The sequence below is a fragment of the Phaenicophaeus curvirostris genome, unplaced genomic scaffold (genome assembly GCF_032191515.1).
Source record: "Phaenicophaeus curvirostris isolate KB17595 unplaced genomic scaffold, BPBGC_Pcur_1.0 scaffold_330, whole genome shotgun sequence".
Lineage (NCBI taxonomy): Eukaryota > Metazoa > Chordata > Aves > Cuculiformes > Cuculidae > Phaenicophaeus > Phaenicophaeus curvirostris.
The window spans coordinates 54,745-72,564 of NW_027206933.1; the positions used below are offsets into that span (position 1 = coordinate 54,745).

The 17,820-nt window shown below is 65.1% G+C and overlaps 2 protein-coding genes across 6 annotated transcripts in view; both read right to left on the reverse strand.

Annotated features, from left to right (window-relative positions):
- The window catches only part of LOC138734951 (low-density lipoprotein receptor-like), a 33,224-nt gene extending 25,342 nt beyond the window's left edge, over window positions 1-7,882 (reverse strand). The window contains exons 1-4 of the mRNA XM_069882775.1: window positions 7,786-7,882; window positions 4,835-4,957; window positions 2,195-2,317; window positions 180-551 (exon numbers count right to left, since the gene is read on the reverse strand). Of these exons, the coding sequence (XP_069738876.1) occupies window positions 180-551; window positions 2,195-2,317; window positions 4,835-4,957; window positions 7,786-7,882 (715 nt within the window). The remainder of the gene's footprint in view (window positions 1-179; window positions 552-2,194; window positions 2,318-4,834; window positions 4,958-7,785) is intronic.
- Window positions 7,883-10,403: 2,521 nt separating this feature from the next.
- The window catches only part of SMARCA4 (SWI/SNF related BAF chromatin remodeling complex subunit ATPase 4), a 51,737-nt gene continuing 44,320 nt past the window's right edge, over window positions 10,404-17,820 (reverse strand). For 3 of the 5 annotated variants that reach the window (XM_069882781.1, XM_069882776.1, XM_069882779.1), the window contains 6 exons: window positions 16,596-16,849; window positions 15,645-15,753; window positions 15,360-15,461; window positions 12,765-12,897; window positions 12,532-12,671; window positions 10,404-10,533 (listed from right to left, as the gene is read on the reverse strand). In XM_069882781.1, the coding sequence (XP_069738882.1) occupies window positions 10,501-10,533; window positions 12,532-12,671; window positions 12,765-12,897; window positions 15,360-15,461; window positions 15,645-15,753; window positions 16,596-16,849 (771 nt within the window). In that variant the 3' untranslated portion in view covers window positions 10,404-10,500. The remainder of the gene's footprint in view (window positions 10,534-12,531; window positions 12,672-12,764; window positions 12,898-15,359; window positions 15,462-15,644; window positions 15,754-16,595; window positions 16,850-17,820) is intronic. The other 2 variants (XM_069882778.1, XM_069882780.1) reach the window with 1 other exon arrangement.

Sequence of the window (17,820 nt, forward strand, 5' to 3'; positions counted from 1 at the left end):
CAGCCAAGTCCATCCTAGTCCATCCCAGTCCACCCCAGCATCCCCATCCCAGTCCATCCCAGTCCATCCCAGCATCCCCATTCTAGTCCATCCCAGTCCACCCCAGCATCCCCATCCCAGTCCCTCCCAGTCCCCCCCAGTCCCCCCAGTGTCTCCCATTGCCCCCGCCCCGCTCTCACCGCATCCGTCCTCGTCGGAGCCGTCGGCGCAGTCGGCGCTGCCGTCGCACCTCCAGCGGGCGTGGACGCACTCCCCGGAGCGGCAGGCGAAGCGCAGCGGGGGGCAGGCGGGGGGCTCGGGGGGCTCCCCGCAGCGCTGGGGCCACTCGTCGGAGCCGTCGGCGCAGTCGGCGTCGCCGTCGCAGGCCCAGAGGCGGGGGACGCAGCCGGAGCCGTTGCAGGCGACGCCGTGGGGGCCGCAGGCGGCGGCCGGGGGGCACGCGGCCTCGTCCGTCCCGTCGGCGCAGTCGCGGTCCCCGTCGCAGGCGAAGCGCAGCGGCACGCAGCCCCCGTCCCCGCAGCGCAGCTCGTCCCCGGAGCACGAGCGCGGAGCTGGGGGGCACGGCCCGTCGGACCCGGGGCCCACCAGTGCCCACCAGTGCCCACCAGTGCCCACCAGTGCCCACCCGTGCAGCCCTAGTGCCCACCAGTGCAGCCCCAGCCCCAACCCAGTGACGACCCATGCCCACCAGTGCCACCCATGCAGCCCCAGTGCAGCCCCAGTGCAGCCCCAGTGCCCACCAGTGCCCACCCGTGCAGCCCTGGTGCCCACCCATGCACCCCCAGTGCCCACCCTTGCAGCCCCAGTGCCCACCTGTGCCCACCCGTGCAGCCCCAGTACCCACCAGTGCCACCCGTGCAGCCCCAGTGCAGCCCCAGTGCCCACCAGTGCCCACCTGTGCAGCCCCAGTGCCCACCAGTGCCCACCAGTGCCACCCGTGCAGCCCTAGTGCCCACCAGTGCCCACCCGTGCAGCCCTGGTGCCCACCAGTGCAGCACCAGTGCCCACCTGTGCCCACCCATGCAGCCCCAGTGCCCACCAGTGCCACCCGTGCAGCCCCAGTGCAGCCCCGGTGCCCACCAGTGCCACCAGTGCAGACCCAGCCCCAACCCAGTGACCACCAGTGACCACCAGTGCAGCCCCAGCGCCCACCAGCACCACCACTGCAGCCCCAGTGCAGCCCCAGTGCCCACCAGTGCCCACCCAGTGCATCCCAGTGCATCCCGGCATCCCCAGCCCAGCGCATCCCAGCAGCCCCAGCCCAGTGCAGCCCAGTGCATCCCAGCAGCCCAAGCCCAGTGCCCACCCGTGCAGCCCCAGTGCCCACCAGTGCAGCCCCAGTGCCCACCAGTGCAGCCCCAGTGCCCACCCGTGCTCACCCGTGCAGCCCCAGTGCCCACCAGTACCCACCAGTGCAGCCCCAGTGCCCACCAGTGCAGCCCCAGTGCAGCCCCAGTGCCCACCAGTGCCACCCATGCAGCCCCAGTGCCCACCCGTGCAGCCCCAGTGCCCACCCGTGCCCACCAGTGCCCACCAGTGCCACCCGTGCAGCCCTAGTGCCCACCAGTGCCCACCAGTGCAGCCCCAGTGCCCACCCGTGCCCACCAGTGCCCACCAGTGCCCACCAGTGCAGCCCCAGTGCCCACCAGTGCAGCCCCAGCCCCAACCCAGTGCCCACCAGTGCAGCCCCAGTGCCCACCAGTGCCACCAGTGCAGACCCAGCCCCAACCCAGTGACCACCAGTGCAGCCCCAGCGCCCACCAGCGCCACCACTGCAGCCCCAGTGCAGCCCCAGTGCCCACCAGTGCCCACCCAGTGCATCCCAGTGCATCCTGGCAGCCCCAGCCCAGTGCATCCCAGTGCAGCCCAGCAGCCCCAGCCCAGTGCAGCCCAGTGCATCCCAGCAGCCCAAGCCCAGTGCCCACCCGTGCCCACCCGTGCAGCCCCAGTGCCCACCCGTGCAGCCCCAGTGCCCACCAGTGCAGCCCCAGTGCCCACCAGTGCCACCAGCGCAGCCCCAGTGCCCACCAGTGCAGCCCCAGTGCAGCCCCAGTGCCCACCAGTGCCCACCCAGTGCATCCCAGTGCATCCCAGCAGCCCCAGTCCAGTGCATCCCAGTATCGCCATCCCAGTGGATCCCAGCACGGCCCCCCCAGTGGACCCCAGCTCCCCCCGCGGTGCCCCCGTTGCTCACGGCAGCCGTGCTCGTCGGAGCCGTCGTCGCAGTCGCGGTGCCCGTTGCAGCGCCAGGCCGCGGGGATGCAGCGCAGCCGGCGGCCCCCGCAGCCAAACTCCTCCGGGGAGCACGACACCGAGCCTGGCGCGAGGGGGAACCGTGGCACACGCGGCACACGCGGCAACACGCGGCACGGCACGCGTGGTCCCGGCAACACGCGTCGCCCCAGAACACGCGTCACCCCGGCACACGCGTGATCTTGGCAACACGCGTCACCCCAGAACACGCATGATCTTGGCACACACATGATCCCGGCACACGCGTCACCCCAGCACATGCGTGATCCTGGCACATGCGTGACTCCAGCACACGTGTCACCCCGGCACATGCGTGACTCCAGCATACATGTCACCCCAGCACACGCGTGACTCCAGCACACGTGTCACCCCGGCACACGCATGATCCTGGCACACGCGTGACTCCAGCACACGTGTCACCCCAGCACACACGTGACTCCAGCACACGTGTCACCCCGGCACATGCATGATCCTGGCACACGCGTGACTCCAGCACACGTGTCACCCCAGCACACGCGTGACTCCAGCACACGTGTCACCCCAGCACACGCATGACTCCAGCACACGTGTCACCCCAGCACACGCGTGACTCCAGCACACGTGTCACCCTGGCACATGCATGATCCTGGCACACACATGACTCCAGCACACGTGTCACCCCGGCACACGTGTGATCCTGGCACACGTGTCACCCTGGCACACACATGACCCCAGCACATGTGTGATCCCAACACACGCGTCACCCCAGCACACGTGTCACCCCAGCACACGCGTCACCCCAGCACACGCGTGATCCTGCTACATGCATCACCCCAGCACACGCGTGATCCCAGCACGTGTGTGATCATGGCACAGGCGTGATCATGGCACAGGCGTGATCCTGGCACACGTGTCACCCTGGCACACGTGTCACCCTGGCACACGCGTGACCCCAGCACATGTGTGATCCTGGCACATGCATCACCCCAGCACACATGTAATCATGGCACATGCATCACCCCAGCACACGTGTCACCCCGGAACATGTGTGATCCTGGCAAACGTGTCACCCTAGCACACATGTAATCGTGGCCCACGCGTCACCCCAGCACACGCGTGATCGTGGCACACGCGTCACCCCAGCACACGCGTGATCGTGGCACACGCGTCACCCCAGCACACGCGTGATCGTGGCCCACGCGTCACCCCAGCACACGCGTGATCGTGGCCCACGCGTCACCCCAGCACACGCGTGATCGTGGCCCACGCGTCACCCCAGCACACGCGTGATCGTGGCCCACGCGTCACCCCAGCACACATGTAATCGTGGCACACGCGTCACCCCAGCACATGTGATTGTGGCACACGCGTCACCCCAGCACACGCGTGATCGTGGCACACGCGTCACCCCAGCACATGTGATTGTGGCACACGCGTCACCCCAGCACACGCGTGATCATGGCACACGCGTCACCCCAGCACACGTGATCGTGGCACACGCGTCACCCCAGCACACGCGTGATCATGGCACACGCGTCACCCCAGCACACGTGATCGTGGCCCACGCGTCACCCCAGCACACGCGTGATCGTGGCCCACGCGTCACCCCAGCACACGCGTGATCGTGGCACACGCGTCACCCCAGCACACGCGTGATCGTGGCACACGCGTCACCCCAGCACACGCGTGATCGTGGCACACGCGTCACCCCAGCACACGTGATTGTGGCACACGCGTCACCCCAGCACACGCGTGATCGTGGCACACGCGTCACCCCAGCACACGTGATCGTTACACACGCGTCACCCCAGCAAACATGTAATCGTGGCACACGCGTCACCCCAGCACATGTGATTGTGGCACACGCGTCACCCCAGCACACGCGTGATCGTGGCACACGCGTCACCCCAGCACACGTGATCGTGGCCCACGCGTCACCCCAGCACACGCGTGATCGTGGCACACGCGTCACCCCAGCACACGTGATTGTGGCACACGCGTCACCCCAGCACACGCGTGATCGTGGCACACGCGTCACCCCAGCACACGTGATCGTGGCACACGCGTCACCCCAGCACACATGTAATCGTGGCCCACGCGTCACCCCAGCACATGTGATTGTGGCACACGCGTCACCCCAGCACACGCGTGATCGTGGCACACGTGTCACCCCAGCACACGTGATCGTGGCACACGCATCACCCCAGCACACGTGATTGTGGCACACGCGTCACCCCAGCACATGTGATTGTGGCACACGCGTCACCCCAGCACACGCGTGATCGTGGCACACGCGTCACCCCAGCACACGTGATCGTGGCACACGCGTCACCCCAGCACACACGTGATCGTGGCACACGCGTCACCCCAGCACACACGTGATCGTGGCCCACGCGTCACCCCAGCACACACGTGATCGTGGCACACGCGTCACCCCAGCACACACGTGATCGTGGCCCACGCGTCACCCCAGCACACACGTGATCGTGGCACACGCGTCACCCCAGCACACACGTGATCGTGGCCCACACGTCACCCCAGCACACACGTGATCGTGGCACACGCGTGATCGTGGCACACGCGTGTCGGCGTCCGCGCTCACCGCAGCTGGCGGGGGCCTCGTCGGAGCCGTCGGGGCACTCGCTGCGGCCGTCGCACACCCAGGCCCCGGGGATGCAGGAGCCGTCGCCGCAGCCGAAGGCGCCGCGGCCGCACTCGCCGGAGCCTGCGGGAAACACGGGGCGGGGGGGGGGGGGGTGTCAGTGGGGGGACACCCCCCGACCCAAACTCACCCCCTAACTCGCCTGGTTGCCCCCCACAATCTGCCCCCCCCCCCCCCAGTATCTGCCCCCCCTTCTCAGGATCTGCCCCACCTCTCTACGAGGAGCTGCCCCCCCACCTCAGGAGCTGCCCCCCCCCTCAGGATCTGCCCCCCCCCTCAGGATCTGCCCCCCCTCCCCCAGGATCTGACCCCCTTCCCAGTATCTGCCCCCCCCTCTCTACCAGGATCTGCCCCCCCACCTCAGGATCTGCCCCACTCTCAAGATCTGCCCCTCCTCCCAGGATCTGCCCACCCCCCCCCCTCAGTATCTGCCTCCTCTCCTCAGGATCTGCCCCCCCCCCCAGTATCTGTCCCCCCCCCTCAGGATCTGCCCCCCCACTTCCCAGTATCTGCCCCCGCTCTCTACCAGTATCTGCCCCATCTCCCAGTATCTGCCCCCCCCCCCCCCAGGATCTGCCCCCCCTCCCCGGTATCTGTTCCCCCTCTCTCCCAGTATCTGCCCCCCACCTCAGGATCTGCCCCTCTCCTCAAGATCTGCCCCCCCCCCCAGGATCTGCCCCCCCCTCCCAGGATCTGCCCCTCTCCTCAAGATCTGCCCCCCCCCCCAGGATCTGCCCCACCACCCAGGATCTGCCCCCCCCCCCCAGGATCTGCCCCTCTCCTCAAGATCTGCCCCTCTCCTCAAGATCTGCCCCCCCCTCCCAGGATCTGCCCCACCACCCAGTATCTGGCCCCCCCCCCCCAGGGATCTGCCCCCCCCCCCAGGATCTGCCCCTCTCCTCAAGATCTGCCCCCCCCCCCAGGATCTGCCCCCCCCTCCCAGGATCTGCCCCCCCCCCCCCAGGATCTGCCCCCCCTCTCTACCAGGATCTGCCCCTCTCCTCAAGATCTGCCCCCCCCCCAATGACCAGTGGCCGGGACCGCGCTGGGGGCGGAGCCTCGCTCAGGCCCCGCCCCCCCGCCCCACAGGCCCCGCCCCCCGCCCCCCGAGGCCCCGCCCCCCGCCCATCACCCCAGGGATGGGGAGCGGCTGGGGGAAAGGACCTGTTGGGGGGTGGGGGGGGGGGTCGGGACCCCGTTATGGGGTTCAGAACCTATAGGGGGGGTCAGGACCCACTTATGGGGGAGTCTGGACCCTATTGGGGGGGGTGAGTCCCACGTAGGGGGGCAGAACCTGCTTCAGGAGCCGGTTTAGGGGGTTCAGGACCCGGTTAGGGAGGGGTCAGGACCGGGTTTAAGCGGGGCAGGACCCAGTTTAGGGGCTCAGGACCCGGTTTAGGGGGGCAGGATCCAGTTTAGGGGGGCAGGACCCGGTTTAGGGGGTTCAGGACCCGGTTAGGGAGGGGTCAGGACCAGGTTTAAGGGGGGCAGGACCCAGTTTAGGGGCTCAGGTTCCGGATTAGGGGGAGCAGGACCCAGTTTAAGGGGTTCAGGATGCAGTTCAGGGGTTCAGGACCCGGTTTAGGGGCTCAGGGAGGGGTCAGGACTAGGTTTAAGGGGCTCCGGACCCGGTTTAGGGGGTTCGGGACCCGGTTAGGGAGGGGTCAGGACCAGGTTTAAGGGGGGCAGGACCCAGTTTAGGGGCTCAGGACCCGGTTAGGGAGGGGTCAGGACCGGGTTTAAGGGGGGCAGGACCCAGTTTAGGGGCTCAGGACCCGGTTTAGGGGGTTCAGGACCCGGTTTAGGGGGGCAGGTACCCGGTTTAGGGGCTCAGGGAGGGGTCAGGACTAGGTTTAAGGGGCTCCGGACCCGGTTTAGGGGGTTCGGGACCCGGTTAGGGAGGGGTCAGGACCAGGTTTAAGGGGTTCAGGACCCAGTTTAGGGGCTCAGGACCCGGTTAGGGAGGGGTCAGGACCGGGTTTAAGGGGTTCAGGACCCAGTTTAGGGGCTCAGGACCCGGTTAGGGAGGGGTCAGGACCGGGTTTAAGGGGGGCAGGACCCGGTTTAGGGGGTTCAGGACCCGGTTTAGGGGGTTCAGGACCCGGTTTAGGGGGGGGGCAGGACCCGGTTTGGGGGGGGGCAGGACCAGGTTTAAGTGGTTCAGGACCCGGTTTAGGGGCTCAGGACCCAGTTTAGGGGCTCAGGACCCGGTTAGGGAGGGGTCAGGACCCGGTTTAAGTGGTTCAGGTCCCAGTTTAGGGGCTCAGGACCCGATTTATGGGGTTCAGGACCCTTTTAGGGGCTCAGGACCTGGTTAGGGAGGGGTCAGGACCCGGTTTAGGGGCTCAGGACCCAGTTTAGGGGGGGCAGGACCCGGTTTAGGGGGGGCAGGACCCGGTTTAGGGGGGGCAGGACCCGGTTTAGGGGGGGCAGGACCCGGTTTAGGGGGGGCAGGACCCGGTTTAGGGAGTGGTCAGGACCAGGTTTGAGTGGTTCAGGACCCGGTTTAGGGGCTCAGGACCTGGTTAGGGAGGGGTCAGGACCCGGTTTAGGGGGTTCAGGACCCAGTTTAGGGGCTCAGGACCCGATTTAGGGGGTTCAGGACCCTTTTAGGGGCTCAGGACCTGGTTAGGGAGGGGTCAGGACCCGGTTTAGGGGGTTCAGGACCCTTTTAGGGGCTCAGGACCCGGTTAGGGAGGGGTCAGGACCAGGTTTAAGTGGTTCAGGTCCCAGTTTAGGGGGTTCAGGACCCTTTTAGGGGCTCAGGACCTGGTTAGGGAGGGCTCAGGACCCGGTTTAGGGGCTCAGGACCCGGTTTAGGGGCTCAGGACCCGGTTTAGGGGGTTCAGGACCCAGTCCCCCCCCCTCACGCCCCTCGCCCCCCCCCTCACCCGTCGCCGCCGTCGCCCCCAGCAGCAGCAGCAGCAGCAGCTCGATGCGCGTCCCGGTTCGGACCCCGGTTCGAGTCCCGGGTCGGGTCGGACCCATCGCGCTCGGTCGGAGCGAGCGAAGCCGCGTTCGAAGGGCGGCGCGGGGGCGGGGCCAGAGTGGCGTGAGGGGGCGGGACGGACAGACGGACAGAGCGGAGGGAGGGGCGGGGCGGGAGCTGCCGGGGCACGAGGGACGGACGGACGGACAGAGAGACAGGGACCTGCTGGGACAGGGGGACAGGGGGACAGACAGACAGACAGGGACCTGCTGGGACAGAGGGACAGGGGGACAGACAGACAGGGACCTGCTGGGACAGGGGGACAGGAGGACAGGGACCTGCTGGGACAGGGGGACGGGGGGACAGACAGACAGGGACCTGCTGGGACAGACTGACAGAGGGACAGACAGACAGGGACCTGCTGGGACAGGGGGACAGACAGACAGACAGACAGGGACCTGCTGGGACAGACAGACAGACAGGGACCTGCTGGGACAGAGGGACAGGGGGACAGACAGACAGGGACCTGCAGGGACAGACTGACAGAGGGACAGACAGACAGGGACCTGCAGGGACAGACTGACAGAGGGACAGACAGACAGGGACCTGCTGGGACAGGGGGACAGGGACCTGCTGGGACAGAGGGACAGGGGGACAGACAGACAGGGACCTGCTGGGACAGGGGGACAGGGGGACAGACAGACACCTGCTGGGACAGGGGGACGGGGGGGACAGACGGACAGGGACCTGCTGGGACAGACAGACAGGGACCTGCTGGGACAGGAGGACAGACAGACAGAGACCTGCTGGGACAGAGGGACAGACAGACAGACAGACAGGGACCTGCTGGGACAGAGGGACAGACAGACAGGGACCTGCTGGGACAGACAGACAGACAGACACCTGCTGGGACAGAGGGACAGGGGGACAGACAGACAGGGACCTGCTGGGACAGACAGACAGACAGACACCTGCTGGGACAGAGGGACAGACAGACAGGGACCTGCTGGGACAGAGGGACAGATGGACAGACAGACAGAGACCTGCAGGGACAGACTGATTTGGGGGGGGACGGGGACACAGACAGACAGACTGACAGACAGACAGTTGTCCCCCAACCCCCCCTCATGGTGCCAGGGACCCCCCTAAAACGTGGGGTGAAGCTCTGGGGCCGGGAACCAGGGACCCCCCACCCCCCCATGGGGCCGGGGACCCCCCTAAAACGTGAGGAGATCCTGTGGGGCAGGGAACTGGGGGCCCCCCAAAACCTCCCATGGGGCCAGGGAACCCCCTGAGATGTGCAGGGACCCCCCAAAAGCCCCCATGGGGCTGGTTGCCCCCCAAAAAAACCCTTATAGGGCTGGGGACCCCCTAAAACATGGGGAGAAGCTGTGGGGCAGGGAACCAGGGACCCCCAAACCCCCCCATGGGGCCGGTGTCATCCTTAAGATGTGCAGGGACCCCCCCAAAACCTCCCATGGGGCTGGTAGCCCCCCAAACCACCCCCCCCACGGGGCCAGAGACCCCCAAAACCTCTAAGACATGGGGTGAAGCTGTGGGACAGGGAACCAGGGACCCCCCAAAACCCCCCCTGGTTCCAGGGACCCCCCAAAATAGGGGGAGAAGCTGTGGGGCAGCGAACCAGGGACCCCCAAACCCCCCCATGGTTCCAGGGACCCCCCAAAATAGGGGGAGAAGCTGTGGGACATGGAACCAGGGACCCCCAAACCCCCCCATGGTTCCAGGGACCCCCCAAAATAGGGGGAGAAGCCATGGGGCAGGGAACCAGGGACCCCCAAACCCCCCCATGGTTTCAGGGACCCCCCAAAATGGGGGAGAAGCTGTGAGGCACAGAGCCAGGGACCCCCAAACCCCCCCACGGTTCCAGGGGTCCCCCAAAATGGGGGAGAAGCTGTGGGGCAGGGAACCAGGGACCCCCAAACCCCCCCACGGTTTCAGAGACCCCCCAAAATAGGGGGAGAAGCTGTGGGACATGGAACCAGGGACCCCCAAACCCCCCAACGGGGCCAGAGACCCCCCAAAATGGGGGGAGAAGCTGTGGGACATGGAACCAGGGACCCCCAAACCCTCTAATGGGGCCAAGGGTCCCCCAAAATGGGGGGAGAAGCTGTGGGACAGAGACCCAGGGACCCCCAAACCCCCCCATGGGGCCAGAGACCCCCAAAATGGGGGGAGAAGCTGTGGGGCAGGGAACCAGGGACCCCCAAACCCCCCCATGGTACCAGGGACCCCCCCCAAACCATGTGGAGAAGCCGTGGGGCCGGGATTCACTGGGTACCCCAAACCAGGGCCCCCCAAATTCCACTCCCCCCCCCCCTTCCCCCAGTGCCCAGAGACCCCTGGGAGCCGTTTTCTCCCGTCGGATTAATTTATTAATTACTGCTCGAAATCCAGTGACGTCGACAGTCGCGGCGCCGTCCGGATCCGGCACCGTCCGGTGACGCCGCGGAGGGGGGCGCCGGGGTTTTTAATTTTTTCTTTTTTTGGGGGGGTGGGGGGCCCCTAACGGCTCCCGTCGGGATAAATAGGGAAGATTTTGTACAGCTGACGGGATCTACGGGGCCGGGAGCCGCGTCGGCTACGGGGGAAACGGGGGGTTCTGGGGGTCTTGGGGGGGGACACGTGGGGGGACGAGCCGGAGCCTTGGAATGTGGGTTCAGTCTTCTTCGGTGCCGCTGCCGGAGCGATCCTGGAGGGAGAGGGGAGATGGGGGGCTGCGGGGAGACTCGGGGGGCAGCAGGGGGAGGGAGGAGGAGGGTTTGGGGGGCAGGAGGAGGAGAAAGGGGAGATTTTGGGGGGCAGGAGGAGGATTTGGGGGGCAGAAGGAGGATTTGGGGGGCAGAAGGGGAGGTTTGAGGGGCTGGAAAAGATTTTGGGGGGCAGGAAGAGGAGAAAAGGGAGATTTGGGGGGCAGGAGGAGGATTTGGGGGCAGGAGGAGGAGAAAAGGGAGACTTGGGGGGCAGGAGGAGGATTTGGGGGACAGGAGGAAGAGAAAGGGGAGATTTGGGGGGCAGGAGGAGGATTGAGGGGCAGGAGGAGGAGAAAGGGGAGATTTGGGGGGCAGGAGGAGGATTTGGGGGGCAGGAGGGGGAGAAAGGGGAGATTTGGGGGGCAGGAGGAGGATTTGGGGGCAGTAGGGGAGGTTTGAGGGGCTGGAAAAGATTTTGGGGGGCAGGAGGAGGAGAAAAGGGAGATTTGGGGGGCAGGAGGAGGATTTGGGCAGTAGGAGGGGGAGGAAGGAGGAGGATTTGGGGGGCGGGAGGTGGAGGAAGGGGAGACTCGGGGGGCAGGAGAAGAATTTGGGGGGCAGGAGGAAGAGAAAGGGGAGATTTGGGGGGCAGGAGGAGGAAGGAGGAGGATTTGGGGGGCAGGAGGAAGAGGAAGGGGAGGTTTGGGGGGCAGGAGGGGGAGGATTTGGGGGGCATGAGGAGGATTTGAGGGGCAAGAGGAGGAGAAAAGGGAGATTTGGGGGGCAGGAGGAGGATTTGGGGGGCTGGAGGGGGAGGAGGATTTGGGGGGCAGGAGGAGGAAGGAGGAGGATTTGGGGGCAGGAGGAGGAGGAGGGAGGAGGATTTGGGGGAAGGAGGAGGAGGAGGGAGGAGGATTTGGGGGAAGGAGGAGGAAGGAGGAGGATTTGGGGGAAGGAGGAGGAAGGAGGAGGATTTGGGGGGCAGGAGGAGGAAGGAGGAGGATTTGGGGAGTAGGAGGAAGAGGAAGGAGGAGGATTTGGGGGAAGGAGGAGGAAGGAGGAGGATTTGGGGGAAGGAGGAGGAAGGAGGAGGATTTGGGGGCAGGAGGAGGAAGGAGGAGGATTTGGGGGAAGGAGGAGGAGGAAGGAGGAGGATTTGGGGGCAGGAGGAGGAAGGAGGAGGATTTGGGGGAAGGAGGAGGAGGAAGGAGGAGGATTTGGGGGCAGGAGGAGGATTTGGGGGGCAGGAGGAAGAGGAAGGAGGAGGATTTGGGGGAAGGAGGAGGAAGGAGGAGGATTTGGGGGGCAGGAGGAAGAGGAAGGAGGAGGATTTGGGGGGCAGGAGGAGGAGGAAGGAGGAGGATTTGAGGGGCAGGAGGAGGATTTGAGGGGCAGGAGGAGGAGGAAGGAGGAGGATTTGGGGGGCAGGAGGAAGAGGAAGGAGGAGGATTTGGGGGAAGGAGGAGGAAGGAGGAGGATTTGGGGGGCAGGAGGAAGAGGAAGGAGGATTTGAGGGGCAGGAGGAAGAGGAAGGAGGAGGATTTGAGGGGCAGGAGGAGGAGGAAGGAGGTATATTTGGGGGCAGGAGGAGGATTTGGGGGCAGGAGGAGGAGGAAGGAGGAGGGTTTGGGGGGCAGGAGGAGGAGGAAGGAGGGTTTGGGGGGCAGGAGGAAGAGGAAGGAGGAGGATTTGGGGGCAGGAGGAGGAGGAAGGAGGTATATTTGGGGGCAGGAGGAGGATTTGGGGGCAGGAGGAGGAGGAAGGAGGAGGATTTGGGGGGCAGGAGGAGGAAGGAGGAGGGTTTGGGGGCAGGAGGAAGGAGGAGGATTTGGGGGGCAGGAGGAAGAGGAAGGAGGAGGATTTGGGGGAAGGAGGAGGAAGGAGGAGGATTTGGGGGGCAGGAGGAAGAGGAAGGAGGATGATTTGGGGGGCAGGAGGACGAGGAGGATTCGGGGGCTCGGGAGGCGGTTTCGGGGGGCAGCCGGGGGGCCCGTTACCTCCTCCTGCTCGTCGTCGCTGTCGTCGTCGCTGACGACGGGTTTGGCGCGGGAGCCGCGTGCCGCGCGCCGCCGGCCCTTGAGCCGCTCCTGCGCCTTCTCCTTCCTCCCCAGCTTGATCTTCACCTTCACCGAGCGAGCTGCCGGCGGCACGACCGCGTCACCGGCGTCCCCGAACCCCCCCCGAACCCCCCAAAACCCGCGGGGGCCGGGGGACGCCGGCGGCCACTCACATTCGGATTCGGAGCCTTCCTCCTCGCCCTCGTCCTCCTCCTCGCTGTCGTCGCCGTCGCTCTCCTCCTCCTTCTCGATCTTCTGCCGGACGCTGGTGAACACGGACTGCAGGACGATGGAGTCTTCGTAGATCTGGGGGGGGGGGACACAGGGGGCTCAGCGCTGAACTGGGGGGACTGGGAGCCCAGCGCGCTGAACTGGGGGGACTGGGAGCTCATTGCGCTGAACTGGGGGGACTGGGAGCTCACTGAACTGAACTGGGGGGACTGGGAGCCCAGCGCGCTGAACTGGGGGGACTGGGAGCTCACTGCGCTGAACTGGGGGGACTGGGAGCTCACTGAACTGAACTGGGGGGACTGGGAGCTCACTGAACTGAACTGGGGGGACTGGGAGCTCACTGAACTGAACTGGGGGGACTGGGAGCTCACTGCGCTGAACTGGGGGGACTGGGAGCTCACTGAACTGAACTGGGGGGACTGGGAGCTCACTGCGCTGAACTGGGGGGACTGGGAGCTCACTGCGCTGAACTGGGGGGACTGGGAGCTCACTGAACTGAACTGGGGGGACTGGGAGCTCACTGCGCTGAACTGGGGGGACTGGGAGCTCACTGCACTGAACTGGGGGGACTGGGAGCCCAGCGCGCTGAACTGGGGGGACTGGGAGCTCATTGCGCTGAACTGGGGGGACTGGGAGCTCACTGCGCTGAACTGGGGGGACTGGGAGCTCACTGAGCTGAACTGGGGGGACTGGGAGCTCACTGAACTGAACTGGGGGGACTGGGAGCTCACTGCACTGAACTGGGGGGACTGGGAGCCCAGCGCGCTGAACTGGGGGGACTGGGAGCTCACTGAACTGAACTGGGGGGACTGGGAGCTCACTGAACTGAACTGGGGGGACTGGGAGCTCACTGCACTGAACTGGGGGGACTGGGAGCCCAGCGCGCTGAACTGGGGGGACTGGGAGCTCACTGCGCTGAACTGGGGGGACTGGGAGCTCACTGAACTGAACTGGGGGGACTGGGAGCTCACTGAACTGAACTGGGGGGACTGGGAGCTCACTGCGCTGAACTGGGGGGACTGGGAGCTCACTGCGCTGAACTGGGGGGACTGGGAGCCCAGCGCGCTGAACTGGGGGGACTGGGAGCTCACTGCACTGAACTGGGGGGACTGGGAGCTCACTGAACTGAACTGGGGGGACTGGGAGCCCAGCGCGCTGAACTGGGGGGACTGGGAGCCCAGCGCGCTGAACTGGGGGGACTGGGAGCTCACTGCGCTGAACTGGGGGGACTGGGAGCTCACTGAACTGAACTGGGGGGGACTGGGAGCCCAGCGCGCTGAACTGGGGGGACTGGGAGCTCACTGAACTGAACTGGGGGGGACTGGGAGCTCACTGCACTGAACTGGGGGGACTGGGAGCCCAGCGCGGTGAACTGGGGGGACTGGGAGCTCACTGAACTGAACTGGGGGGACTGGGAGCCCAGTGCGCTGAACTGGGGGGACTGGGAGCTCACTGCACTGAACTGGGGGGACTGGGAGCTCACTGCGCTGAACTGGGGGGACTGGGAGCTCACTGCACTGAACTGGGGGGACTGGGAGCTCACTGCGCTCAACTGGGGGGACTGGGAGCTCACTGCACTGAACTGGGGGGACTGGGAGCTCACTGCACTGAACTGGGGGGACTGGGAGCCCAGCGCGCTGAACTGGGGGGACTGGGAGCTCACTGCACTGAACTGGGGGGACTGGGAGCTCACTGAACTGAACTGGGGGGACTGGGAGCTCACTGCACTGAACTGGGGGGACTGGGAGCTCACTGAACTGAACTGGGGGGACTGGGAGCTCACTGCACTGAACTGGGGGGACTGGGAGCTCACTGAACTGAACTGGGGGGACTGGGAGCTCACTGCGCTGAACTGGGGGGACTGGGAGCCCAGCGCGCTGAACTGGGGGGACTGGGAGCTCACTGCACTGAACTGGGGGGACTGGGAGCTCACTGCACTGAACTGGGGGGACTGGGAGCTCACTGAACTGAACTGGGGGGACTGGGAGCTCACTGCACTGAACTGGGGGGACTGGGAGCTCACTGAACTGAACTGGGGGGACTGGGAGCCCAGCGCGCTGAACTGGGGGGACTGGGAGCTCACTGCGCTGAACTGGGGGGACTGGGAGCTCACTGAACTGAACTGGGGGACTGGGAGCTCACTGAACTGAACTGGGGGGACTGGGAGCTCACTGCGCTGAACTGGGGGGACTGGGAGCTCACTGCGCTGAACTGGGGGGACTGGGAGCTCACTGCGCTGAACTGGGGGGACTGGGAGCCCAGCGCGCTGAACTGGGGGGACTGGGAGCTCACTGAACTGAACTGGGGGGACTGGGAGCTCACTGCGCTGAACTGGGGGGACTGGGAGCTCACTGCACTGAACTGGGGGGACTGGGAGCCCAGCGCGCTGAACTGGGGGGACTGGGAGCTCACTGCACTGAACTGGGGGGACTGGGAGCTCACTGAACTGGGGGGACTGGGAGCTCACTGCGCTGAACTGGGGGGACTGGGAGCGTTGGGGGCCCTGCCAGGCGCTCTCGGTGCCGCGCGGCGCTCACCAGGGACCCCTCCAGGTTGAAGGTCTGGGCGTTCTGGCACAGCAGCATCACGTCCTTCTCCAGGTCGTTGAGGCTCCGGTATTTGTGGTTGCGAATCCGCTCCTGCCGGCAACAACGGAGCCGCTCAGGCTCCGGCTTCGCCTCCAAACCCTCGGGTCCCCCCCAAAAAACGCCTCCGGGGGCTGATCGCCCCGCACCGAGACGCGGGGTGGAGGCGTCAACGGCTGCGGCGACGGCAAAACCGGCGCTGCTGGCTGCGATTCCGGTGACGCCGGGAGCCGTTACCTTGATTTTCTTGAAGTCGACGGGTTTGCGGATGAGCTCGTAGTACTCGGGCAGCTCCTTGCGGGACGGGAGCTGGATGAAAACTTCGCTGAGCTGCCGTCCACTGCTGCTGCAAAGAGAAACCGCGCGTCACCGGCCGGGAACGCCGACGGAGCTCAGGGTGAGCCGAGAGCATCGCGGTGAGCATGGAGTCCAACCGTCCCCATCAATCACCGACCCGTGTCCCTCAGCACCTCGTCCACCCGGCCCTTCAACCCCTCCAGGGCAGGGGACTCAACCCCCTCCCTGTCCCAGGGCCCAGGGACCCTTTCCAGGCAAGATTCCATCCTGCTGTCCATGCGGAGCCTCCCCTGGTGGAGCTTGAGGCCGTTCCCTCTCGGCCTGGCCCCTGGCCCTGGGGAGAAGAGCCCAGCTCCCTCCTCTCCACCAGCTCCTTGCAGGGAAAGAGCAAGGAGGTCTCCCCTCAGGCTCCTCTTCTCCAGGCTGAACCCCACCAGCTCTCTCAGCCGCTCCTCTTCTTCTCCAGCCCCCTCCCCAGCTTCGTTGCTCTTCTCTGCACTCGCTCCAGAGCCTCCACATCCTCGTGTCCCACCAACCCCCCCAGGTCCTTCTCCTCCAGGCCCTTTCCAGCCAGACTCCTCCTAGGCTGGAGCTGCCCAGGGTCGTTGTGCCCCAAGGTCCTGCTCCAACCTCCTCCCCTTGGTCTCAGCCCATGGATCCAACCAGCTCAGATCCCTCTGGAGAACCTCAAACCCTCCAGCAGATCCACCCAGCTCAGTGTCACCCCCAAACTCTCTCCGGGAGCCCTCGATGCCTTCACCCAGGTCATGGATAAAGACATTGAACAGGGCTGGACCTGCTTAATTAGCCAAATCCTCATTCCCAACCCCCTCAATGGAGTCATGGTCACCTCCGGCGGGGTCGGCGCCGCCGGCTCCTGCCCAGCCTTACCTGTCCTTGTACTTGATGACGGCATCGACGATCTTCTTCATCTTCTTGGTGAGGTTGGGAGGGTTGGGCGAGAGCTTCTCGGCCGGCGGGCGCCCCCGTTTCTTCTGCTTCTTGCTCTCCTCGTCCTTGTCGCGGCTGCGGGTGCTGGTGGTCGGCGTGGCCGAGCCCACGTCCGGCTCCCGCTTGCGTTTGCGCGAGGATTTCTTCTGGCGCACCTCCTCCTCGATCTCCTCCAGCGTCCCCTCCTCGATGGCCTGCGCCGGGCACACACGCACCGCGGCCGCTAGCACGGCGGGGCCCGGCGCAGCCACCGGCACCGGGGACGGTTTGGGGGGGAATCGGAGCAGATTTGGGGGAATTGGAGCAAATTTGGGGAAAATCGGAGCAAATTTGGGGGAATTGGAGCAAATTTGGGGAAAATCGGAGCAAATTTGGGGGAATTGGAGAAGATTTGGGGAAAATCGGAGCAAATTTGGGGGAATTGGAGAAGATTTGGGGGAAATCAGAGGAAATTTGGGGGAATTGGAGCAAATTTGGGGAAAATCGGAGTCAATTTGGAGGAATCAGAACAGATTTGAGGGGAATCAGAGCAAATTTGGGGCAATTGGAGCAGATTTGGGGGGAATCAGAGCAAATTTGGGGGAATTGGAGTTGATTTGGGGGGAATCAGAGCAAATTTGGGGAAATTGGAGTTGATTTGGGGGGAATCAGAGCAAATTTGGGGAAATTGGAGTTGATTTGGGGGGAATCAGAGCAAATTTGGGGCAATTGGAGCAGATTTGGGGGGAATCAGAGCAAATTTGGGGGAATTGGAGTTGATTTGGGGGGAATCAGAGCAAATTTGGGGGAATCGGAGCAAATTTGGGGGAACTGGAACAGATTTGGAGGAAATTGGAGACGATTTGGGGGAATTGGAGAAAATTTGGGGGGAATCGGAGAGAATTTGGGGTAATTGGAGCAGATTTGGGGGAATCGGAGCAGATTTGGGGGAAATCAGAGGAAATTTGGGGGGGAATCGAGGCAAATTTGGAGGAATTGGAGTCAATTTGGAGGAATCGGAGCAGATTTGAGGGGAATCAGAGCAAATTTGGGGTAATTGGAGAAGATTTGGGGGAAATCAGAGCAAATTTGGGGGAATTGGAGCAGATTTGGGGAAATCGGAGCAAATTTGGGGGAAATCGGAGTAAATTTGGGGAAAATCATAGTCAATTTGGAGGAATCAGAG